The sequence below is a fragment of the Columba livia genome, chromosome 1 (genome assembly GCF_036013475.1).
Source record: "Columba livia isolate bColLiv1 breed racing homer chromosome 1, bColLiv1.pat.W.v2, whole genome shotgun sequence".
Taxonomy (NCBI): Eukaryota; Metazoa; Chordata; class Aves; order Columbiformes; family Columbidae; genus Columba; species Columba livia.
Genome location: NC_088602.1, coordinates 127530 through 152297, shown reverse-complemented (window position 1 = coordinate 152297; position 24768 = coordinate 127530). Strand labels below are relative to the sequence as shown.

At 69.8% G+C, this 24768-nt stretch overlaps 1 protein-coding gene across 4 annotated transcripts; it reads left to right on the top strand.

Annotated features, from left to right (window-relative positions):
- Positions 1 to 72: 72 nt before the first annotated feature.
- RRP8 (ribosomal RNA processing 8) lies at positions 73 to 19349 on the top strand. 4 transcript variants are annotated; one of them, XM_065058712.1, is made up of 18 exons: positions 73 to 237; positions 317 to 488; positions 602 to 998; positions 1071 to 1200; positions 1467 to 1573; positions 1810 to 1906; positions 5051 to 5218; positions 10263 to 10565; positions 11703 to 11785; positions 12100 to 12238; positions 12884 to 13018; positions 13105 to 13228; positions 13340 to 13476; positions 14353 to 14466; positions 14779 to 14960; positions 15512 to 15737; positions 18219 to 18429; positions 18869 to 19349. In XM_065058712.1, the coding sequence occupies exons 1-18, from the start codon at positions 187 to 189 to the stop codon at positions 19135 to 19137; spliced, it is 3045 nt and encodes a 1014-aa protein (XP_064914784.1). In that variant the 5' UTR covers positions 73 to 186; the 3' UTR covers positions 19138 to 19349. The 4 variants fall into 4 exon arrangements, with proteins under 4 accessions (XP_064914784.1, XP_064914865.1, XP_064914948.1 ...); XM_065058793.1 differs by lacking the exons at positions 73 to 237; positions 317 to 488; positions 602 to 998 and having other exon boundaries at positions 1480 to 1573; XM_065058876.1 differs by lacking the exons at positions 73 to 237; positions 317 to 488; positions 602 to 998; ... (1 more) ...; positions 1467 to 1573; positions 1810 to 1906 and adding an exon at positions 2897 to 3078.
- Positions 19350 to 24768: the final 5419 nt, after the last annotated feature.

Here is a 24768-nt window from a genome sequence, read left to right as displayed (position 1 = left end):
GCACGGGGCGGGGCGCCGTCGGCACGGCCTCGCGCAGCCGGGCTGCTCGGCCTCCGGGCCGCAGGGGGCGTTGTTTCCGCCGGTGCTGCTGCGGCCGCTCTGGGCGCCCGGCGGGCGCACGTGGGTACCGGCGGGGCCGGTCGTCGTTGCGGCTCCCGGGCCGGGCAGCCCCGCGGCCGCCGCGCCATGTTCGCGGAACGGCAGCGGCACGACGGGGCGGAGGGCCCGGGCCGGCCGGTAAGGAGTGCGCGCGGGGCGCGGGGGGCCGGGCCGGTCCCGGGGCGCGGGGGAGATGACCGGCCCCCGCCCTCCGCAGGGCCCCGCGGCAGCAGCGGGGAAGCGGCGTCGGCGGCCGCCGGGAGACAGCGCGGCCGAGCACGGCAAGCGGCCCGGGAAGCGCAGGCGGGCCGGCGGGCAGCGGGCGGCGGCGGAGGGGCGCCCGGCCGGGCCCGGGGAGCCGCCGCAGAACGGGCAGCGCCGGGACGCAGGTACCGCCCGGACGCGGGTACCGCTGCCGCCCCGCGGCGGGGCCGGCCGGGCCTGCCGGGGCCGCGGCGGGAGCCCGGACCGGCCGCCCTGACGTCCCTCTCGGCCCCGCCAGACGCGTCGGCTGAGCGGCCCCGGCCGAGCGCGGAGCCCCCGGCGCAGGGGACCGGGCAGCCGGCGCGGGGCCCGGGCAGGAGGCAGCGCAGGAGCAAGCGGCGGCCGCAGAACGAGCCCCGGGCGGGACCCGGCGGGGAGCGGGGCGCGGGACCGGAGCTGCCCGGCGCCGACTCGGGCCGGTCGGCGGCGCTGCGGGCGCGGATGGAGGAGCGGCTGCTGGGCGCCCGGTTCCGCTACATCAACCAGCAGCTCTACACGTCCAGCAGCCGGGACGCAGCGCGGCTCTTCCAGAGCGACCCCGAGGCCTTCGAGATCTACCACCGCGGCTTCGCCCGGCAAGTGGGGCGCTGGCCGGAGAACCCCGTGCACCGCATCATCCGCTGCCTGCGGCGCCGGTGAGCGGGCGGACCGGGACAGCCGGGGCTGGCGAGCGGGAAGGGTGTCCTGAGCTCCCCTCCCCCGGCCAGGCCCGCCTCGCTCGTGGTGGCAGATTTTGGGTGCGGTGACTGCAAGATTGCGAGCAGCATCAAGAACAAGGTTCACTGCTTCGACCTGGTGCCGCTCAGCCCGCTGGTCACCGTCTGCGACATGGCCAAGGTGGGGCTGGGGGACGAGGCGCGCTGGGGATCCCTGTGGGCTGGGGAGGCGAACGTGGGGACAGGAGAGGGCGGTCGGGGATCCTGGGCGCCAGGGGGAGCACACGTCTGTTTGGGAAACTGGGGCGCCTCCACCCGTGGGCTCCGCGGGCAAGATGCGCCATGGAGCCCGAGGGCCTGGGGAGCGGGAAGGCACGGAAGGGCTGCCCGGCCCCGTCACCATCCTCCTCCCGCTCCTGGGCGGGCGTCCTGGTTGGCGTGTGACAGGTGCCTTTGGCAGCCGAGTCGGTGGACGTCGCGGTGTTCTGCCTGGCGCTGATGGGCACCAACCTGCAGGAGATCCTGGAAGAGGCCAACCGTGTGCTGAAGCCCGGGTAGGCAGAGACATGCGTGCCGGCTGTGCTGGGCGGGGGTTCAGGAGGTGTCGGGGTGCGCAGGGAGGGGCGCGCTGGTCTTTGGGTGGGGGTTCAGGAGGTGCGGGTGTTCAGGAGGTGTCGGGGTGCGCAGGGAGGGGCGCGCTGGCCTTGGTGGGCGGTGAGGAGCAGGGCTGCCGGGCTGTGCCGCCGGAGCTGCCCGTGCTGCCGCCGCTCAGGGCCGCGCTGTCCCGCAGGGGCACGCTGCTGGTGGCTGAGGTGGCCAGCCGCTTTGAGAACATCCGAACCTTTGTGAGCGCCATGGCTCAGCTGGGCTTCAAGAGCGTCTCCAAGGTGCGTCCCCAAGCCTGCTCTGCGCTGGGTGCACTGGGGGCTGGGGGCCCTAGCAGGAGCCCCCGGTCCCCGGCAGCCACAGAGCGCCCCTGAGGCTCGGGCGGCAGGGCAGCGCAGCCGGGCGCTGGCAGGGCCTGCGGCCAGGGGTGCTGGCATTGTGTGGGGACAGGACAGGACCCAGGGCACACTGGGATGTGGAGCTGAGGTCTGGGGGGAGGTTTGAGGGGCCTGGGGCCAATGGGGCTGTGGTATTTATTTCTTACCGAGTCTGGGGGACCTGGGGTCTGTGGGGTACACGGTACTGGGGTCTGAAAGCATGGTTTTGGGGGACCTGGGACCATCTGGGTTCTGGGGCTCGGAGCACACAGGGGATGAGGAGCATGAGTTAGGGTAGGGGAGCAGGGGGCACCCAGGGGACATGGTGCTGGAGTTTGGGGTGGGTTGGTGTTCCTGGAGCCCCCGGGCATGTGGGAGGGTTGGGGTTGGCAGTGGTGCTGGGGCCAGAGCTCCCCTGGCGGTGCTTCCGCAGGACCTCTCCAGCGCCTTCTTCTACCTGCTGGAGTTCGCCAAGACCGGACCGCCCCGGGGCCGCCCCGCGCCCGGGCTGCGCCTGCGGCCGTGCCTGTACAAGCGCCGCTGAGGGCGGGGCTGAGACCAGGCCCCGCCCCCGGCCCCGCCCACAGCCAGGGCTCGGACCCGCCCCGCGCGTCTTGCGGCCGTGTTTGTACAAGCGCCGCTGAGGGCGGGGCTGAGCCCCAGGCCCCGCCCCCTTCCCCGCCCACAGCCAGGGCTCGGCTCCGCCCCGCGCGTTTTGCGGCCGTGTTTGCACAAGCGCCGCTGAGGGCGGGGCTGAGCCCCAGGCCCCGCCCCTCGGCCCCGCCCACAGCCAGGCCAGCCCCTCGGCCCCGCCCCGCGCAGGCGCGGTTCCCAATAAAGCTGCAGTTTCCTCACGGCTGCGGTGTCGGGGGCGGGGCGGGGCGCGGGGCGGGGCCGGCGGCGCCTGCGCAGTGCGCGCGGGCCTGCTGGCGGTCGCTGCCGGGATGTCGGGGCCGGGCGGGCCGGGCCCCGGCGGGGGGCGGCTGGACATCAACCGCGCCGGCGTGGCCGAGCTGGAGGGCGCGCTCAGCGGCATCGGCCGCCGCCGGGCCCGCGGCATCGTGCGGAAGAGAGAGGTGCGGGCGGGCCGGCGGGACTCGCGGCGCTCCGCGGGAGCGGGGCCGGGGGCGGCCGGCGGGGCCGGGGGTCGCGGAGCGCCGCGGGGAAGCGGGCCGGGCGGGCGGCGCCGTGCCCGGGCACGGCTGTGCTGCCGGGCCTGGGGCAGCCGCGGCCTGCGCTGCCGGCCCCGCGGGCCCAGGGGCGGGGTCCGGCCGGCTGGCACCGGCAGCGCCGGCTCCCTCGGGTTCCGCGGCCGCCGCTGTCCCGCCGTCCGCCCGCACCGGCGCTGCGCCGGGATCGGGGCCGCCGGGCGGGCCGGGGCTCCCGCCGCTCCTGCGCTACCGGCTCCCCGTGTCCCGGGCCGCGGGCGCTGCCGGGGGCGGTAGAAGGAGTTCCCGTGGGGCAGGAAGGAGCAGCCGGTGCGGTGCGGTCACCGCGGGCGGGGGACGCCGCCGCTCCCGCTCGAGCGATGAGCTGTCCTTGGGAAGTGACAGCCGGGGAGGCCAGCGTGCGGTGCTCACCGGGGGACGCGGCCGGGCACGGTGAATGTGACCCCGGGCCGTGTCCACATCACCGGGGGACGCGGCCGGGCACGGTGAGTGTGACCCCGGGCCGTGTCCACATCACCGGGTGACACGGCCGGGCACGGTGAGCGCGATCCCGGGCTGTGTCTGATTCACCGGGTGACACGGCCGGGCACGTCTGCCGCGGCGCTTTAGCAGCGACAGGGCTGTTGGTGGCACGGAGAGCTGGTGAGGTCCCGGCCGGGACTCGGCGTCGGGCGCAGGAGGCAGAGGAGCGGGGCGGGGCCTCAGGGAAAGCTTGGTTTGACAGGGCCGGGCTAGGAGAGCTTGGCTGCTTTTGGCCTGGAAAAGGAGGCTGAGGGGGGCAGGGTCACCCGCTATAAATGCAGCGGGAATGTCAACACCGTGGGCGCGGAAGAGTAAAAGCCGCTTAAACAAAAGACTGCCGGTCTGAGAACAGGTGAGGACGGGTTTAGGGAAGCGGAGCCTGTCGGTAGGGCTGTGCTTTGGGGTAAACCCGCTTACAGGGGAGAGGCGGCAGGAGCGCCCTGAAACAGCGCAGGTGAGCTTGGGAGAACGGTCGGAACCTCGTCTGGGCGCTGGTGCCTGTGTGACCGCACAAGGGGGCTGCTTTCCCGGATCCTGCCCCGCGGCGGCAGCCCTGCGGGCTTGAGGCCCCTGGGGCCGGGCGCGGGAGCTGCGGCTCCAGGCAGCGCCTGGCCCGTGTTAGCAGGACTGCGGGGGCCCTGCGCACACGTGTCTGCAGGAGATGGGGGCTGTTCCCGTCCCCGCGCTGCAGACGGGGCCGATGGACCGCGTGGGCCGGGAGCGCTCTGGGTCGCGGCTCCAGGTCTCGGCTCGGCTCTGGGTCTCAGCTCCGGGTCTTGGCTCCAGGTCTCAGCTCTGGGTCTCGGCTCCGGGTCTCGGCTCTGGGTTCTGGGTCTCAGCTCTGGGTCTCAGCTCCGGGTCTCGGCTCGGCTCTCGGCTCCGGGTCTCGGCTCAGCTCTGGGTCTCAGCTCAGCTCCAGGTCTCAGCTCCGGGTCTCGGCTCAGCTCTGGGTTCCGGGTCTCAGCTCCGGGTCTCAGCTCGGCTCCAGGTCTCAGCTCAGCTGGAGCCAGTTTCCCTTTCTGAGCTCTTGCCTGAGCTTTGTGCTGCCGCCGGAGTGCGGAGCAGCTCTGTTCCTGTTCCTCGCAGTTTTGTTCGGGGCAGGGAAGTGCGGGCGCTGGAGGGATTACCTGGGAAGGGCTTTTTGGGAGGAGGCAGCCCCGCCGTCCCTGGGACGGGAGCGATCAGGACTCGCTGTACAAAGGTCTGGCCCAGCTCCGGCCCCGACCCGCTCCCCGTGCGCCCCAGGGAGCGGTGGGCCGTGAGCGGGCGGGTCCGCGGCCACGAAGGAGCCTGGGAGGGACTGCGCCCGGTCCCGGGCGTCCCGGCTCCACGGCCGCTCTCCGTTCTCCTCTCGCAGGAACTGAAGGGCTTCAGCTCGCTCGATGATCTTCTGCACGTCAAAGGCATCACCACCCGCATCCTGGAGCTGAACAGCCAGCGCATGACGTGCAGGAGGAGGCCGAGCGGCGAGGAAGCTGCGAGGGCGAGCCCGGCTCCGCAGGACGGCAGCACTGCGGCGCCCCAGGTGGGAACGGAGGCTCCCCTGCCGCGGGGGTCTGCGCCGGGCCGGGGTCTGCACTGGGACAGGGACAGGGTCTGCGCCGGGCTGGGGTCTGCGCTGGGACAGGGACAGGGTCTGCGCTGGGACAGGGACAGGGTCTGCACCGGGCCGGGGTCTGCGCTGGGACAGGGACAGGGTCTGCGCTGGGCTGGGGTCTGCACTGGGACAGGGACAGGGTCTGCGCTGGGACAGGTCTGCGCTGGAACAGGGTCTGTGTTGGGCCGGGGTCTGCGCTGGGACAGGGTCTGCGCTGAGCTGGGTCTGCGCTGGGACAGGGACAGGGTCTGTGCCGGGCTGGGGTCTGCACTGGGACAGGTCTGCGCTCGTACGGGGTCTGTGCTGGGACAGGGACAGGGTCTGTGCTGGGACAGGGATGGGGACAGGGACAGGGTCTGTGCAGGGACAGGGACGGGGACAGGGTCTGTGCTGGGACAGGGACAGGGTCTGTGCTGGACAGGGACAGGGTCTGTGCTGGGCTGGGTCTGTGCTGGACAGGGACAGGGTCTGTGCTGGGCTGGGTCTGTGCTGGACAGGGACAGGGTCTGTGCAGGGACATGCGGTGGCCAGCGCAGGGGCAGGAGCTCTGTGGGGAAGAGATGTGTCTGCTTTGTCACCGCAGCCCCAGCAGCGCCGTGGCCGGTCACACAGCCAGCGGCCTGTCTGCTGTCCCTGGCAGGTGGCAGCTCGCGGCAGGGACCGTCCTGCTGGGGGGCCTGGGACAGTGCGGCCCCGCCGGCGCTGCCGTGTCCCGCAGTGTCCCCGAGCGCAGAGCCGGCGCTGCCGTGTCCCGCGGTGTCCCCGGGCGCAGAGCTGGCGCTGCCATGTCCCGCATGGCTGCGGTGTCCCCGGGCGCAGAGCCTGGCCTGGCGCTCCCTGGCGCTGTGACACCTCTGCCCCGGTGTCCCTGACAGGGGCAGTGCCGGTGCGTGGGGCTCCAGGGACCGCGGGGAGGTCCCGCTCGCTCATCGCTGCCGGCGGGACGGGGCGCGGAGTGAGCGTCTTCCCCTGGGCCGGCAGCGGGGGCGGCCACGTCCGTGTGTCCTGCCGAGCTCCCTGCCCGTCTGCGGGGGCGGTCACGTCCGTGTGTCCTGCCAAGCTCCCTGCCCGTCTGCAGGGGCGGCCACGTCCGTGTGTCCTGCCGAGCTCCCTGCCCGTCTGCGGGGGCGGTCACGTCCGTGTGTCCTGCCGAGCTCCCTGCCCGTCTGCGGGGGCGGTCACGTCCGTGTGTCCTGCCGAGCTCCCTGCCCGTCTGCAGGGGCGGCCACGTCTGTGTGTCCTGCCGAGCTCCCTGCCCGTCTGCGGGACACGGTGCCGTCACGCTGCTGGCGCTGGTTGGCCCTGGCCAGCGTGTCCCGCGGCGGGGCTGGGGGCGGACAGGGCTGCGGGTGGGGTTGGCGTGGGAAGGGGTTTCACCGCGGGGGGGTCGGCGCCTGCGCTGCCCCTGCCCCGCAGCGCGTCCCGCGTTCGCTGCCACCAGAGCCGGGCCTGACCCGGTTCTGTTCGGGGGAGGTGCCTGGGAAGGGCTCAGCGCCCCCCGAGCCGGGTGTCCGGAGGGGCCCTGGGCTGTGCCCCTCGTGTGAGCGCAGCGCCAGAGTCCCCGCTGCCCGTGCCCCGCGGGGCAGGCCGGCGCGGCAGTGACGCGGTGACCAGTGCGGCTGACTGACCGTGCGGTGTAACGGGGTGACCGGTGCGACTGACTGTGCGCTGTGACGCGGTGACCAGTGCGGCTGACTGACCGTGCTGTGTAACGGGGTGACCAGTGCGACTGACTGTGCGCTGTGACACGGTGACCAGTGTGACTGACTGACCGTGTGGTGTAACAGGGTGACTGGTGCGACTGACTGTGCGCTGTGACACGGTGGCCAGTGTGACTGACCAACTGTGAGGGGTAACAGGGTGACCGGTGCTACTGATTGTGTGTTGTGACGCGGTGACCAGTGTGACTGACTGACCGTGCAGTGTAACGGGATGACCGGTGCAACTGACTGTGCGCTGTGACACGGTGACCAGTGTGACTGACTGACCGTGCGGTGTAACGGGGTGACCGGTGCGACTGACTGTGCGCTGTGACGTGGTGACCGGTGCGACTGACTGTGCGCTGTGACGCGGTGGCCAGTGTGACTGACTGACCGTGTGGTGTAACGGGGTGACTGGTGCGACTGACTGTGTGTTGTGACGCAGTGACCAGTGTGACTGACTGACCGTGTGGTGTAACAGGGTGACCGGTGCGACTGACTGACCATGCGGTGTAACGGGGTGACCAGTGTGACTGACTGTGCGCTGTGACACGGTGACCAGTGTGACTGACTGACCGTGCGGTGTAACGGGGTGACCGGTGCGACTGACTGTGCGCTGTGACGCGGTGGCCAGTGTGACTGACCAACTGTGCGGGGTAACAGGGTGACTGGTGTGACTGACTGCGTGGTGTAACGGGGTGACTGGTGTGACTGACTGTGCACTGTGATGGGGTGACCAGTGTGACAGACTGGGTGGTGTAATGGGGTGACTGGTCTCACTGGGTGCTGTGACGGGGTGACTGGTGTGACTGGGTGCTGTGACGGGGTGACCGGTCTCTCTGGGTGCTGTGACGGGGTGACCGGTCTCTCTGGGCGCTGTGACGGGGTGACCGGTCTCTCTGGGTGCTGTGACGGGGTGACCGGTCTCACTGGGCGCTGTGACGGGGTGACCGGTCTCTCTGGGTGCTGTGAGGAGGTGACCGGTCTCTCTGGGTGCTGTGAGGAGGTGACCGGTCTCTCTGGGTGCTGTGACGGGGTGACCGGTCTCTCTGGGTGCTGTGACGGGGTGACTGGTCTCTCTGGGCGCTGTGACGGGGTGACCGGTCTCTCTGGGTGCTGTAAGGAGGTGACCGGTCTCTCTGGGTGCTGTGACGGGGTGACCACTCTGCTGTGCTGGGGGTCCCAGGCCGGTGCTCAGCACACGCGTGCTGGTTTCTGAGCGCGGATGAGCCCGGCCCTGGCGGCGCTGGCTGCGGCGCCCTCGGAGCAGCAGCCCTGTTCCTTCCGGCCGCATCCTGCCCCGTGACCAAAGCCCCTCTGCTCTGCTTCTGCCGCAGCGTTTCTGCGTGGTGTGGATCGTTCGAGGAGGAGGTTGAGCAGATCCCCGGGTCTTCGGCGTCCTGCTGGAAGCGCGGGTCGGGCCTCGCAGGACCCGAGCGCATCAGTGCGGGGTCGCGGTGTCGGCGCAGGGTCGCGGTGTCGGCGCGGGGATCACGGTGTCGGCGCGGGGTCGCGGTGTCGGCGCGGGGTCGCGTTGCCTCCCTGCTCGCGGTTCCTCGGGGTGCGGGTGTGGACCCCGCTCCTGGGCTCCGCAGCGGTCGCTCTGGCGCAGCCCGTGCCGGCGGGCGCTGCGCTGCCCGGCGGTGCTGAGCTCCGCTCCGCCCGTGCTGGAACGCTCCTGGTCGGTGTGTGTCCAGCGCACCGAGTGTCACGCCGGGCGACTGTCGTGTTCTTCACACCTGCCCGAGCGTCGGCCCGAGAGCGGAATCGGGAAAGGTTCCATCTGCTTCGGCACCAGGAGTAAGGCAAAGGCCGAGTGCCGTGTTTTGCACGAGGTCAGCAGCGCACCCGCGCTGTCCCCGGCGCTGCGGTTGGCACCGCTGGGTGCAGACCCGAGCCCGCGGTGCTGAGCGGTGCTGAGCGGTGCTGAGCGGTGCTGGGCGGTGCTGGGCGGTGCTGAGCGGTGCTGGGCGGGCCCCGCGAGCAGGGCCGTGTGGGTCAGTCTGCTCGGTGCCTGCGGTCTGACTGCGCTCTTACCCGGGTGCGGCGCTTCAGGGGACAAACGCAGCTCTTTGGAAAGGGCTGTTGGCACGGGTCTCGTCAGCTGGCGCGGAACACGGCCCTGCCGCTTACCATGGGCCCGCCGGCCCGCGCCGTGGCCACGCGTCCGGCTGCGTGAAGAGGGTTCTGCTGCTTCCCCGTTTCGCGCACCCGCCACACGCCCCTTGTTCTGCGGTGTCTCCCGCAGCCCGAGCTTTCCCAGCGCGGCGCTGCAGCCGCCGTGCGGCCCCTGCTGCTCGCCGGGCGCTGGGGGCAGGTGACGCTGCGCTGCTGCCGGGGCCGCGCGCGGTGCCTTGGACGCGGCTCCTGGTGCGGTGTGGGGCTCCTGCTGCTGCTGCTCCTGCTTCCTGGGGCGATCACCGCGTGCTGCTGCTGCTTTAAATCGTTTCCCGGTGTCACTGGCCGTGCTGTTCCCGGGGAGGGCCCGTGGGGGCAGTGGGACAGGCCCTGGAGCAGCCGTGACCAGGTCGTGCTGCCTGGGCGCTGGCTGGGAGTGCAGCCGGTGCCCCCGCTCCGGCACGGGGTCCTGCCCGGCACAGCCGCCCGCAGCGGGACAGCGGGCCCGGGGTGTCCCTGCGCCGGGACGTGGCGCTGCAGCTGCTGCTGCTCGTGTGGCCGCTGCTCCCGCTGGAGCCGCCCGAGGCCGCGCCGGAGCCGCGCAGTGGGGCTGGGAAGTGACGTGACACCAGCTGGAGCCCAGCGGGGCTGCCGGTGACCCCGGAGAGCCCCGGCCCTGGTGACCCCGGAGAGCCCCGGCCCTGGTGACCCCGGAGAGCCCCGGCCCTGGTGACCCCGGAGAGCCCTGGCCCTGGTGACCCCGGAGAGCCCTGGCCCTGGTGACCTGCTGCCCCTGCCCGTCTGTAGCTCGTCACCCCCGTGCTGCACAGACGAGCCCGTCTGCTCCTGGGCCACTGCTCTGCCTGGCAGCCCGAGCGTGTCCCCCCAGCGTGTCCCCCGCCGTGTCCCCCGCCGTGTCCCCCAGCGTGTCCCCCAAGCGTGTCCCCTCAACTCCACTGCATGACCCTGCAGCATGTCCCCCCAACTCCCCTGCGTGTCCCCCAGTGTGTCCCCCCAGCTCCCCCATGTGTTCCTCTGGTCCCCAGCGTGTCCCCGAGGCGGGAGCAGCCCGAGAGCCGGGGCGCAGGGCAGCAGCAGACGGACAGACAGACAGACAGACAGACGGCCCTGACCCCCCTCTCGCTGTGTCGCAGGCGGTGGCCGAGCAGGACGCGCCGGGCCCCTGGGAGCCAGAGCGCCCCGGGAAGGGCAGCCCGGGCCCGGGGGGCGATGGCTCCAGCGGGCGAGGGGCACCGGAGCCCGTCGGCTCCACGGTCTGCGGGGAGCAGGAGCAGCAGGAGGAGGAGGAGGAGGAGGAGGAGGAAGAGGAGAGCTGCTGCAGTGAGGACGGGGAGGACAGCAGCAACGTCTACTTCTATTACACCATCGGGGAGCGCTGGATCGACTACCTGCAGCGCACGGAGGACCGGGGGCTGCTCCGCCACGTGCGGCCCAAGGTGAGCGGGGGCGAGCGGTGTCCCGGGGGGCCGCATTGCGGGAGCCGACGCGGACACGCGTCCTGCGGGCCCGTCCTGGTGCCTGGCGGCCTCAGAGCCTTCCGGCACGCGCTGCAGCGCCAGGGCGGGCCCGGCGGTGCGTGCCGGGCTGCGGCTGCTGCTGCAGACCCCAGGGCCTGCTGGGGAGCGCGGGCTGTGCGCCGGGGGCTCCGCGCTGCGGACGGTGCTGGGCAGCCCTTGGCCTGCCTGGCTGCCGGGGTAGGAGGCACCGCCACCGCCTGTCCCAGCACCGCTGGCTGTCCCCATCCCCGCGGAGCCACCCCGTGTGGCACCGGGGTCCCCGCGTCCTGCAGAGCCCGAGCTGGGGCGGCAGGAGCGCCGGGGCCGGGCAGGGGCCGGGGTGTCCGTGGGCGCTGCGCGAGGAGCCCCGAGCGTGGGCTGCGGCGGGTGCTGCGGGTGCTGCGCGCGGGGCTGAGGGGAGGAGCCCCGGCTCCAGCACTGCCCCGCGCCACCGGCGGCCCCGCGGCTCTGCACGGGCCGGGGATGCAGGTCCCGTGGGGACGGTCTGCGCGGCCACATGTCTCGGCACGGCTCTCCGTGCTGGCAGCTCCAGCGCCCGGCCGCAGGGCTGTGTGCTGGGATCCCTGCGCGGGATGGCGTCCCCTGCTCCCCGGGGGTCCCCTGCTCCCCAGGGGTCCCTGCTCCCCGAGGGTCCCCTGCTCCCTGAGGGTTCCCTGCTCCCCAAGGGTCCCTGCTCCCCAGGGGTCCCCTGCTGCCCGGGGGTCCCTGCTCCTGTGGGTCTGTGTGACAAGGGCCCAGCACACGTTCAGTGGGTTTTCTCAGCCCCCGTTTTGGTCCGGGTGCAGCCGTATTGCTGACGTTTCCTCGTCAGGTCTGACGTTCCCCTTGAAGGACCAAGTTCGGTGTCTCTTAGGGACACGGTTCAGCGCTGGGGTCAGGCTGGGTCGTGGTTGGATCCAGCGATCCCGAGGGTCTCTCCCAGCTGAGATGGCTCTGTGATTCTCCCACGGAAGTTGGCGTTCTGCCGGCTCTGGGGCTCGGGTGGGTGCAGCAGAGGTGCAGCGGTGGCGGGTGCGCCGGGCCGCGCTCCCGCTGCCCTCACCGCCTCTCTCGCAGATGAAGCGCAAGTCGGAGAACGGCCCGGACGGCCGGGCCCTGTCCCCGGGGAAGAAGCTGTGCAAGGGCTCCGAGTACAGCAGGTGAGAGGGTGCTGAGCCGAGGTGACGCGGGGCGGGGCCCCTCCTGCCAGCCCCATCCTTGGGGGTCTCCAAAGCCGTCTGGTGGCCCTGCTGGGGGCTTGGACCAGCCGAGCTCCGGAGGTGCCTCCAGCCTCCACCAGCCCGTGTGTGGGTGGAGGGGGCGCGGGGTGCAGCGCGTCCTGCGGGGGGAGGGGACGGGCAGGCGTGCTGGGAGCCCGGCAGCGGGTGGCTCGTGCGGACCCGAGTCCCCGCGCTGCCCGGCCCGCGGCAGCACCAGAACGTCTCACCTCGGCTTTGTGTGTGTGCACGTCCAGGACGCTGGGTCCCTGCACGCCCAGCCCCACCACCACCTTCGGGGACCTGCGCAACGCCAAGGCCGGGCCGGCGCGCCGGCGCCGCATCCCCGCGGTGCTGCCGCCGCCCGAGCTGCAGGACTGGCTGCGCACCTTCCAGGTGGGCCCGGCCGCCGCGGGGCGCGGGGGGCGCGGGGGCCGAGCCCGGGCGGGCAGGGTTGGGTCCTGCGGGGGGTTCCGGTGAGTTCCTGGCTCCGGGCCAGGAGCACGGGTGGGCGCTGGCCCCTGGGCCCGGAGGGGCGCTGCTTTGTCTGCCGTCACACGGCACCGCGTCCCCTCCGGGTGACTCACGGAGCTCCCAGCTGTGCCCACGGCTGCTCTGTGATCTGGGGCGATCGGGGCCCGGCCAGTGCGTCAAGCTGTGCTGGCTGGTGTCTGCGGGGCCGGGCTGGGGACAGGGGACAGGGGCTGGGGTGGGGGACAGGGGCTGGGGTGGGGGACAGGGGCTGGGACAAGAGACGGGAGCTGGGACAAGGGACCGGGGCTGGGACAAGGGCCAGGAGCTGGCGTGGGGGACAGGGCCTGGGGACAGGGGACAAGGGCCAGGATAGGGGACAGGGGACATGGGCCGGGGTGAGGGACAGGGGCTGGGACAAGGGCCAGCATGGGGGACAGAGGACAGGGGCCGGGGTGGGGGACAGGGGCTGGGACAAGGGCCAGGAGCTGGGGTGGGGGACGGGCGCTGAGCGGAGCCACGGGAGCCTGTCGCGTGTGCGGGTGTCGTGACCGGTGTCCCTGTCCCCAGCGGTGGAGCGGCCCGGAGAAGCTGCTGGCTCTGGACGAGCTCATCGATCGCTGCGAGCCCTCCCAGATCAAGTACATGATGCAGGTCATAGAGCCGCAGTTCCAGAGGGATTTCATCTCCCTGCTGCCCAAGGAGGTGAGCGGGGCTGGGGACGGGCTGGCCGCGTCCCCGGTGACCAGCCTCGAGCCGCCGTGCCCGTGCGACCGCGTCCCCTCCCGCAGCTCGCGCTCTACGTGCTGTCGTTCCTGGAGCCGCGGGACCTGCTGCGCGCGGCCCAGACCTGCCGCTACTGGCGCGTCCTGGCCGAGGACAACCTGCTGTGGCGGGAGAAGTGCCGCGAGGAGGGTAAGACGCCCTGCCCGTGGCGCTGTGGCCGGGCAGCGGCACCGCGCTGCCGGTGTGCAGGGGGCACGCGCCCTGTGTGCTGCTGGGCACCTGCTGCGTCCCCTCCCGCAGGCATCGAGGAGCCCTTGAACCTGCGGAAGCGGCGCCTGCTGAGCCCCGGGTTCATGTACAGCCCCTGGAAATTCGCCTTCATGCGGCAGCACAAGATCGACATGAACTGGCGCAGCGGGGAGCTCAAGGCGCCCAAGGTGGGTGTTGGGGAGTCCCCGTGGGGACCCACGCTCGGGAGCCGTGGCGGGGAGGAGGCTGGAGCGGGAAGGGGGTGGCAGAGAAACATCCACGACCACTGAGAATTCTAGAGGTGCCTCAGGAAGAGACTGGCACGCGTGGCCTGTCTTCAGGAGCACACCGTGCCTGGCCACTGGCAACACGGGAGTATGAGGCCCCGCGGCTGCGGCTCCTGCGGCTCCTGCTCCAGGTCCCGCACAGCTCGGGGCTCTGCCACGGCTCCTGCTCAGGTCCCGCACAGCTTGGGGCTGTCCCGCGGCTCCAGCTCCTGCTCAGGTCCTGCACAGCTCGGGGCTCTCCCGCAGCTCCGGCTGCTCCGGCGCTGCCGCACGGCGAGGCTGCGGTTCTGCGGCACAGGAAGGGTCCCCGGGCCCCGGGAAGGGGGTCTGTCCGCTCAGCCCGTCCCGCAGCGGCCGTGGCCCCAGGAGCGGCGCCCCCGCGGGCTCGGCGCGGCCGGCCCGGGTGCAGAGTCGCGGGGTCGGGTTTGTGCCGCCCGAGCCCCTGGGGCCGTGCAGGGCGGTGAGCAGAGCCCCGTCCCGCCTGCTGCGCCCGGGGAGCGGCCCGGGCCTGCTCCGCTGGGCCGCGCAGCTCGAGCGGGTCCCCAGCCCCTGAGCAAGGCAGCTTGAGCGGCCTTAACCGCCACGAGGGTCCCTCCGTGTTCCGGGGTCCCCGTGCAGCCCACCGTCCCCCAGCAGCCCCCGCAGAGGAGCAGCAGGGAGGTGACAGGTGTGACACCCGTTCGTCCCTCTGCCTCCCCGCTGCTCCGAGGTTCCTCCGCGGCTCCACGCGCTCGGAGCCGCCCTCGCCTCCCTCCGCGCCCGTGTTGTCCCGCGCAGGTGCTGAAGGGACACGACGACCACGTCATCACCTGCCTGCAGTTCTGCGGCAACCGCATCGTCAGCGGCTCCGACGACAACACGCTCAAGGTGTGGTCAGCGGTCACCGGCGAGGTGAGGGGCCGCCGTCCGTCTGCGGGCCGGGGCGCGAGCAGCGCGGCCGGGAGGGGTTGGTCCTGGCGCTGGGGAGACCCGCGGGCCCGTGGCTGCGGGGGGTGGGAAGAGCTGCAGGTAAGTGAGCGGGGCTTTGCCACGGGGGTGTTCCCGCTCCGGGAGATCCGGGAGGGCAGAAGCTCCTCAGGGTTCAGAAGAGCTGGTGCTCAGGACCACAGCGGGCTCTGGTGGGGGCTGCGTCTGTCCCAGAGGGGTGGGCTGCCGACCCAGCGCCTCACGAGTCCCCGCGCGTCTCGCCCCTGTTCCGCGCAGTGCGTGCAGACGCTGGTGGGACACACCGGCGGCGTGTGGTCGTCCCAGATGAGGGACAGCGTCGTCATCAGCGGCTCCACGGACCGGACGCTCAAAGTGTGGAACGCGGACACGGGCGAGTGCGTGCACACGCTGTACGGGCACACGTCCACGGTGCGCTGCATGCACCTGCACGGGAACAGGTACGGGCGTGGGTCGGGGCTGCTCCGGTCCCGCGACGGGCACGTGGGGGTGTCGAAGTGTTGGGGGCCTGGGCCTGTCTGTGGCGGGATGTAAAAGGGGCCGTAAGACAGATGGGGACAGACTTGTGAGCAGGGCCTGTTGTGACAGGACAAGGGGTGATGGGTTAAACTAAAGGAGGGAGATTCAGACTGGACATGAGGAAGGAATTGTTGTCCTGAGGGTGGTGAGAGCCTGGCCCAGGTTGGGCAGAGGTGGTGGATGAACCATCCCTGGAGACATCCCAGGCCAGGCTGGACGGGGCTCTGAGCACCCTGAGCTGGTGACGGTGTCCCTGTCATGGCAGGGGACTGGGGAGCTGGGTCGGTCCCTCAGCACAAACCGCTGTGGTTCTGCGATGAGGGCGGGTGGGGGTGCAGGGCTGTCGGGGCTTGGGCGCTGCAGCTGAAGATGCTGTGTGGGACGGTGTCCCCGGACGCCGGGCTGGGGCCGCCCCGGGCAGCTCGTGTGTCCAGGGTCGCCCGATGGGCTCCGAGCACGTCCCCGCCCGCAGGGTCGTGAGCGGCTCCCGGGACGCCACCCTGCGCCTCTGGGACATCGAGACGGGGCAGTGCCTGCACGTGCTGATGGGGCACGTGGCCGCCGTGCGCTGCGTGCAGTACGACGGGCACAAGGTGGTGAGCGGCGCCTACGACTACACGGTGAAGGTGTGGGACCCCGAGAGCGAGAGCTGCACGCACACGCTGCAGGGACACACGAACCGCGTCTACTCCCTGCAGGTGAGGCCCGGCTGCCCCTTCCTCCCGCCCGCGCCGCGGGGACACACAGACTGTGCAGGGGACACATGGACAGGGACCGCGGGGACACACGGACCGCGGGGACACATGGACCGTGCAGGGGACACACGGACCGTGGGGACACACGGACCATGCGGGGCACACAGACCACAGGGACACACGGACCGCAGGGAAACACAGACCGTGACGGGGACACACGGACCGCACGGGGGACACACGGACCGCACGGGGGACACACGGACCGCACGGGGGACACACGGACCACGGGGACACACAGACCGCGGGGACACACGGACCGTGCGGGGGACACACGGACCGCGGGGACACACGGACGGTCTAGGACCCGCATGCACACTGCACGCACACCGCAGGGACACGCACGCAGTGTAGGAACACGCACCCCTGGCTTAGGCCGGGGCTCCCTCTCCCCTGGGTTAGGCCGGGCTCCCTCTCCCCTGGGTTAGGCCGGACTCCCTCTCTCCTGGGTTAGGCCGGGCTCAGTCTCCCTTGGGTTAGGCTGGGCTCCCTCTCCCCTGAGTTAGGCCGGGCTCCCTCTCTCCTGGGTTAGGCCAGGCTCAGTCTCCCTTGGGTTAGGCTGGGCTCCCTCTCCCCTGGGTTAGGCTGCGGCTCAGTCTCCCCTGGGTTAGGCCAGAGCTCCCTCTCTCCTGGGTTAGGCCAGGCTCAGTCTCCCTTGGGTTAGGCCGGGCTCCCTCTCCCCTGGGTTAGGCCGGGCTCCCTCTCCCCTGGGTTAGGCCGGGCTCCCTCTCCCCTTGGTTAGGCCGAGGCTCCGTCTCCCCTGGGTTAGGCCGGGGCTCCGTCTCCCCTGGGTTAGGCCGGGGCTCCGTCTCCCCTGGGTTAGGCCGGGGCTCCGTCTCCCCCGGGTTAGGCCGGGCTCCCTCTCCCCCGGGTTAGGCCGGGCTCCCTCTCCCCCGGGTTAGGCCGGGCTCCCTCTCCCCCGGGTTAGGCCGGGCTCCCTCTCCCCCGGGTTAGGCCGGGCTCCCTCTCCCCCGGGTTAGGCCGGGCTCCCTCTCCCCCCGGGTTAGGCCGGGCTCCCTCTCCCCCCGGGTTAGGCCGGGTCACTCTCGCCTGTCTCCTCAGGCCGCGGTGTAAGCGGCAGCTCTGCTCCAGTCGCGCTGCTCGAGCACCCCCCACTCAAGGGCCTTCGCGGGGTCCCTGTTTGCAGCCCGGCCGGACCAGCTCTGGCCATCACAACACGGTCCAGGAGGTTCTAGTTGTTCAGGACCCGGTTTACTGCCGGGGTCCCAACCCCTGCCCAGAGCCGGGCAGGCGAAGTCCCCCGTCCCAGGTGGGGAGGACGTGACCGTCGGGCACGTGTGCGCGTGGGGACGGGGACAGCGGGGCACGGCAGGTGCCAAGAGCCACCAGCTGCCCACTGGGAATGCCGGATCTCATGGGGGCTGTGCAGCGTGTCTGTGGCCCTTTGGTGGTCTCATGTGCCATGGGTGCTGGTCTGTGGCGGTTGGTGGTCTCTCATGTGCCATGGGTGCTGGTCTATGGCGGTTGGTGGTCTCTCATGTGCCATGGGTGCTGGTCTATGGTGGTTGGTGGTCTCATGTCCCATGGGTGCTGGTCCATGGCGGTTGGTGGTCTCATATGCCATGGGTGCTGGTCTATGGCGGTTGGTGGTCTCTCATGTGCCATGGGTGCTGGTCTGTGGCGGTTGGTGGTCTCTCCTGTGCCATGGGTGCTGGTCTATGGCGGTTGGTGGTCTCTCCTGTGCCATGGGTGCTGGTCTATGGCAGTTGGTGGTCTCTCACGTGCCATGGGTGCTGGTCTATGGCGGTTGGTGGTCTCTCACGTGCCATGGGTGCTGGTCTATGGCGGTTGGTGGTCTCTCATGTGCCATGGGTGCTGGTCTGTGGCGGTTGGTGGTCTCTCCTGTGCCATGGGTGCTGGTCTGTGGCGGTTGGTGGTCTCTCCTGTGCCATGGGTGCTGGTCTATGGCGGTTGGTGGTCTCTCACGTGCCATGGGTGCTGGTCTATGGCGGTTGGTGGTCTCTCACGTGCCATGGGTGCTGGTCTATGGCGGTTGGTGGTCTCTCACGTGCCATGGGTGCTGGTCTATGGCGGTTGGTGGTCTCTCACGTGCCATGGGTGCTGGTCTGTGGCGGTTGGTGGTCTCTCACGTGCCATGGGTGTTGGTCCATGGCGGTTGGTGGTCTCTCACGTGCCATGGGTGCTGGTCTATGGCGGTTGGTGGTCTCTCCTGTGCCATGGGTGCTGGTCTATGGCGGTTGGTGGTCTCTCATGTGCCATGGGTGCTGGTCTATGGCGGTTGGTGGTCTCTCACGTGCCATGGGTGCTGGTCTATGGCGGTTGGTGGTCTCTCATGTGCCATGGGTGCTGGTCTGTGGCGGTTGGTGGTCTCTCATGTGCCATGGGTGCTGGTCTATGGCGGTTGGTGGTCTCATGTGCCGCGGGCGCTGGTCCGTGTCTCCGCAGTTCGACGGGACGCACATCGTGAGCGGCTCCCTGGACACGTCGATCCGCGTGTGGGACGTGGAGAGCGGGAACTGCCTGCACACCCTCATGGGGCACCAGTCGCTCACCAGCGGCATGGAGCTGCGGGACAACATCCTCGTGTCCGGCAACGCCGACTCCACCGTCAAGATCTGGGACATCAAGACGGGGCAGTGCCTGCAGACGCTGCAGGGTGAGTGCGGGACGGCGCCGGAGCAGGGGTGGTCTCCGCAGCCACATGTGTCGGCGTGGGGCAGATGTGGGGTCGCAGGGCAGATGTGGCAGTGCCGGAGCAGGGCTGGTTGTTGCAGGCAGATGCAGTGGTGTGGGGCAGATGCAGTGGTGTGGGGCAGATGTGGGGTTGCATGGCCGATGTGGCAGTGCTGGAGCATATGTGGCGGTGTGGGGCAGATGTTGCGGCGCGGGGCAGATGTGGCGGTGCCGGAGCAGGTTGGTCACTAGAGGCAGATGTGGCGGGGCGGGGCAGATGTGGTGGTGCGGGGCAGATGTGGCGGTGTGGGGCAGATGTGGTGGTGCGGGGCAGATGTGGCGGGGCGGGGCAGACGTTCCCCGCGGTGGGCGCTCCTGAGCGGGCTGCGGGGGCCGCGGGACTGACGGAGCTCCCCTTGCAGGGCCCAGCAAGCACCAGAGCGCCGTGACCTGCCTGCAGTTCAGCTCCAAGTTCGTGGTGACCAGCTCCGACGACGGCACCGTCAAGCTCTGGGACCTCAAGACGGGCGAGTTTGTGCGCAACCTGGTGGCGCTGGAGAGCGGGGGCAGCGGGGGCGTCGTGTGGCGCATCCGCGCCTCCAACACCAAGCTGGTGTGCGCCGTGGGCAGCCGCAACGGCACGGAGGAGACCAAGCTGCTGGTGCTGGACTTCGATGTGGACCTGAAGTGAGCCCGGCGGGTCCGGGCCGGGCGCGGGTCCCGTGGGCCGGGCGAGCGGCTGCTCGTGTGGGGCTGGCCCCCCCAGCTGCGCCCCCCGGGCTGTAAATACCGGTTGCGCCTGTCTGGGCCTTATTTATATACGTGTGGGCTCCCCGCGGGGAGCGCGCCCGGCCGGCGCTGCAGAGCATGTTTTGTACACTAATAGAGCGATTTATTTCTGTACCTGGGGCCTGCTTCTGCCCCCCCGCGGTCCCTGAGCTGCCCCCCCGCGGTCCCTGCGCTGCCCCCCGTGGGAGCCGCTGCGGCGCGGTGCAGCCCCTCGGCTGCAGGCAGAGGGGGGAGCGCGCAGCCGTCCCCAGAACCTCCGGCCCCGGGACCCGCTCGTCCCGCGCACTCGTGTCCCTGTCCGGCTGCCCCCGGCCCGGCGTCCCGCGTCCGTGCCCCGGCTCTGTGTCTGGGGCGGCGCAGCGCACTGGCCATGGCACGAGGGGCCGAGCGCGAGCGCGGGGACATCTTACCCTGAGTGAGGTGGCAGGTGACACCAGCTCGGGTGGGAGTGCTGATCTGCTGGGGGCAGGATGGACGTACAGACAGGTCTGGGCGGGATGGACGTACAGACAGGTCTGGGCGGGAAGGACGTACAGACGGGTCTGAGCGGGATGGACGTACAGAGGGTCTGGGCGGGATGGACGTACAGACGGGTCTGGGCGGGAAGGACGTACAGAGGGTCTGGGCGGGAAGGACGTACAGAGGGTCTGGGCGGGAAGGACGTACAGAGGGTCTGGGCGGGAAGGACGTACAGAGGGTCTGGGCGGGATGGACGTACAGAGGGTCTGGGCGGGATGGACGTACAGACGGGTCTGGGCGGGAAGGACGTACAGAGGGTCTGGGCGGGAAGGACGTACAGAGGGTCTGGGCGGGATGGACGTACAGAGGGGTGTGGGCGGGATGGACGTACAGAGGGGTCTGGGCGGGATGGTTTGAGGGGCTGAGGCCGTTTTCACAAGGCTGAACAAGGCCAAGTGCCGGGTCCTGCACGTGGGTCACAACAGCGGCTGAACATGAGCCAGCGTGTGCCCAGGTGGCCAAGAGGCCGCAGGATCCTGGCTGGTACCAGCACTGGTGTGGCCAGCAGGACTAGAGGAGTGATTGTGCCGCTGCACTCAGCACTGCTGAGGCCAAACCTCAAGTCCTGGGGTCAGGTTTGAGCCCCTCATCATCATCATCATCATCATCATCATCATCATCATCATCAGGGCATTGAGGGACTAGAGAGTGGAGAGAAGGGAGCGGAGCTGGTGAGGGGCTGGAGCACAAGTGTGATGGAGCGGCTGAGGGACCTGGGGGTTCAGCTGGAGAACAGGAGCTGAGGGGAGACCTTCTGATCTCTGAACTGCCTGAAAGGAGCTTGGAGCCAGGGGGGTCGGGCTCTGCTCCCCAGGAACAAGCGCCAGGAGCAGAGGAAACGGCCTCAAGTTGCCCAGGGGAGGTTGAGGTTGGATGTGGGAACAATTTCTTCCCCAAAGGGCTGTGGGGCATTGGAACAGGCTGCCCAGGGCAGTGCTGGAGTCACCAGCCCTGGAGGGTTGGACAGACGGACAGGAGGTTCTCAGGACATGGGGCAGTGCTGGGGTGGGTTGTGGGTGGACTGGATGATCCTGAGGGGCTTCCCCAGCTGCGGTGGTTCTGTGGCCCTGTCTCGCGGGGCAGCGCCGCAGGCCACGCGGCCGTGGGCAGCCGGGCCCGTGCGCTCGTGTCCCAGCGCTCGTGTCCCAGGGCCGCGCTGCCGCAGCGGTGACCCTGGGGACGGCAGAGCGGGGCAGGCGGCACCAGCCCCGCCGGCACCCCCGGGCGGGTGAGCACCAGCCCCTGCGGCGGCTCCAGCTGCTTCCCTGGGAGCTGCGGCCCCACGGGGACAGTGCGGGGACAGCGTGGAGACCGCGTGTGGATGGTGTGAGGACAGTGTGGGGACAGCGTGGAGACCGTGTGTGGATGGTGTGGGAATGGTGTGAGGACAGTGTGGGGACAGCGCAGGGATGGCACAGGGACAGTGTGGGGATGGCACGGGGGCAGTGCAGGGACAGCGTGGGGACGGTGCGGGGACAGTGCGGGGTCGGCGCGGGGACAGCGCGGGGACAGCGTGGGGACAGCACAGGGTCGGCGTGAGGACAGCGCGGGGACAGCGTGGGGACAGCGCAGGGACAGTGTGGGGACAGTGCGGGGTCGGTGCAGGGACAGCACGGGGACATCGCGGGGACAGCGCGGGGACATTGCGGGGACAGCGCGAGGCCGGCGGGGTTCAGCCGACCACGAGGTTCAGCCGGGATTAGGAAGCTCAGAGGGAAGCGTCCAGGGACAGCGGGATTCCCGTCGGGTCCCGATCCCCGCAGCCCCGGCAGCCATTGCGAGAGCGGCTGACGTGGCGGGGGGCGTTCCCAAGGTGACGGCGGCCACACCCTCTCCCCTTGCCTTGAAAAAGCCTTTGGGAGGGCAGCCACTAGTCGCTGCCCACCAGGTGCAGGGAGGAGCAGCCAGCTTGTGTAGCGGGTGAGTCCCACCCACACTGTGCTGCAGCAGCGGGTGTGGTACCTTGTGCAGCAGGGTGCAGAGAGCACTTGTCGCTTGTCAGCCCCTCTAACTCATTGCCAGCATCCCAGAGTGCTGACGACCATGGTCGCCTCCAGGAGGAGAGCTTGTCTCAAACAGACTGTGGCAACGCAGACTGAGGTTCTGTCCCGAACGGTGGCTGTTCAGGTCTCCGGCTGCAGGGAGTGCCAGAGCTGCTGCTGCCGGGGAGAGAGGCCAGCTCTCCACCTGTGTGAGGTGTGAGCAGGTGCAAGACCTGCTCGACATGGTTGTGAAGCTTAAGGAGGAGGTTGAGACGCTGAGGACCATCAGGGAGTGCGAAAGGGAGATCGACTGGTGAGTAACACACTGACGTGCCAGTCAGAAAGGTCCCAGGGAGGTATCCCCAAAAGGAGATGGACCTCCTGCCCTCTCGGACAGAGGCGGAAGTCCGGAGACGGCCCCGCCCTTGTTGTTGTCGGGCAGAGGTAGGGGACCTAAAAGACAACGAGGGTTGGAAGCGTATTCCGGTTCGGCGTCACGGGCTGCCCCCCTCCCTGCCTGCTTTGTCTCCCCAGGTGCCCCTCCGTAATAGGTTTGAGGCCCTGGATCTCGAAGAAGAGGTGGGTGAGGAGGTGGTGCCAAGACTGCCTACAAGATCACATAGGAAGGGGCGGTTGACTTCACAACTTAAGACTGCCTCTGATAAGAAAGAAAGAAGGGTGATTGTAATAGGAAATTCCCTTCTGAAAGGAACAGAGGGCCCAATATGCAGGGTTGAACCTCATCTTACGGAAGTTTGCAGTCTACCTGGAGCCCGGATCAAGGATATCGCTAGAGAGCTCCCCAAACTGGTGCACCCGACAGACTACTACCCGCTGCTGGTCTTCCAGACAGATGGGGAGGAAGCTGCTTCCCGTGGTCTGAGGGGAATGAAGAACGATTTCAAGGTCTTGGGAAGGATGGTGAAAGACTCAGGGGCTCAAGTGATCTTCTCTTCACTCCTTCCATCAACGGTGTCGTGTCCTGTATCCAAACCAGCGTGGTCAGCAGGACAAGGGCAGTGATCCTTCCCCTGTGCTCTGCATTGGGGAGGCCACACCTGGAGTGTTGTGTTCAGTTCTGGGCCCCTCAGCTCAGGAAAGAGATTGAAGTGCTGGAGCGGGTCCAGAGAAGAGCAACAAGACTGGGGAAGGGACTGGAACACAAGCCCTATGGGGAGAGGCTGAGGGAGCTGGGCTTGTTTAGTCTGGAGAAGAGGAGGCTTAGAGCTGAGCTCAGCACTCTCTAGAACTACCTGAAGGGCAGTTCTAGCCAGGTGGGGATTGGGCTCTTCTCCCAGGCATCAGCAATAGGACAAGGGGCCATATGCTTCAACTCTGCCAGGGGAAATTGAGGCTGGAGATGAGAAAGCAATTCTTTGCAGAGAGAGTGGTCAGGATTGGAATGGCTGCCCAGGGAGGTGCTGGACTCACCGGCCCTGGAGGTTTTTAAACTGAGATTGGACATGGCACTTAGTGCAGGGGCCTCGGGGCCGACATGGTCCCTGCGGGACGTGGCTCCTGTGTCCCGGCCCTGTGTCCGTGGGCCTGGCTGCAGCCCCGCTGCTGCACTGCAGGGCTGCCGGCGCTGGGACGGACGGACGGATGGAGCGGGGAGGTGCTGGGCAGCGCGGATCCCTCCAGCCCTGGGCCGCGCTGGGGAGCTGCTGGACGTGGCTCCGGAGCCGCTGTCCTGGCAGAGCTGGGGGAGCTGCTGGACGTGGCTCTGGAGCCGCTGTCCTGGCAGAGCTGGGGTGTGCGGGTGCGGGCTGGCAGCCTCGTGTGTCCCTTCCAGCCCGCGGAGGACGGGTCATTGTCACTGTCACTGTCTGTCACTGTTACTGCCACTGTCATCGTCACTGCCACTGTCACCATCACTGTTACTGTCACTGTCACCGCCACTGTCAATGTTACTGCCACTGTCACTGTCCCTGTCCCTGTCACTGCCGCTGCCACGAGGAGCCACCGGAGCCTGCAGACTGCGTGTTCTTCTGGCCGTCCCTGTCCCCAGCACCCGTCCTGCCGCCGCCCGGGTGAGCTCATTGTTGCCCGGGTGTGCTCGCCGGTGCCCGGGTGAGGTGGCCAGAGAGGGGCGGGGGCTCCGGGCTTGGCGGGGGCCGGGCCGTGCACTGTCCCCTGGGAGCCCACGCAGACGCCATCGCGGAACGTTCTGCGCTGTTATCTCCGGACAGGCCCATCTTTCCCGCAGGACGGCGCCCCCCCGTGCCGCGGTTCCCGGCACCTCTGCCATGGCTCCGGCTCCGTTTCCTGTGTACGGGAGCAACTTGGAACCCCTGGCAGCCCCTGGAAAAGACCTGGTGACCCACAGGACGGGTGGCCCCGGTCGCTCCGCCCTGGTCGGTCCTGGCGTCTCCCCCGGCATTGCCAGCGGCACAACCACAACGGATGTGGCTCCAAATGGTTTTCTGTGGGCAAAGGTGGCCCAAGACGGGCAGAGCATGAGCAGGGACACGAGGGGCTGTGTCCTTGCACTGGGGAGCCCAAACTGGCCCCAGCTGTGCAGATGGGGCGTCACAGGGCAGAGCAGAGGGGCAGGAGCAACCGCCCTGACCTGCCGCCCACACTCTTCCTCACACAGCCCGGGTCCCGTGGGCCTCTCGGCCACAGGGCACGTTGCTGGCTCATGGTCGCGCTGTCGTCCCCCAGGACTCCCAGGTCTTTCTCCACAGAGCAGCTTTCCAGCAGGTCACCCCAACCTGTGCTGGTGCCGGGGTCGTTCCTCCCGGGGAAAGGACCCCGCACTGGCCCGGTTAAACTGCACCAGGTTCTTCTCTGCCCAGGGCTGCAGCCTGTCCAGGTCTCGCTGGATGGCAGCACGGCCTCTGCTGTGTCAGCCCTTCCTCCCGGTTCGGTGTCATCAGCAAACTGGCTGAGGGTGCGCTCGGTCCCTGCATTTAGGTCGTTGACAAACAGGCTGAACAGGACAGGACCCAGTGCTGAGTGCTGGGGAACAGCGCTGGCTACAGGCCTAAGCCGGACTGTGCACCGCTGGTCACAGCTCCTGAGCTCTGCGT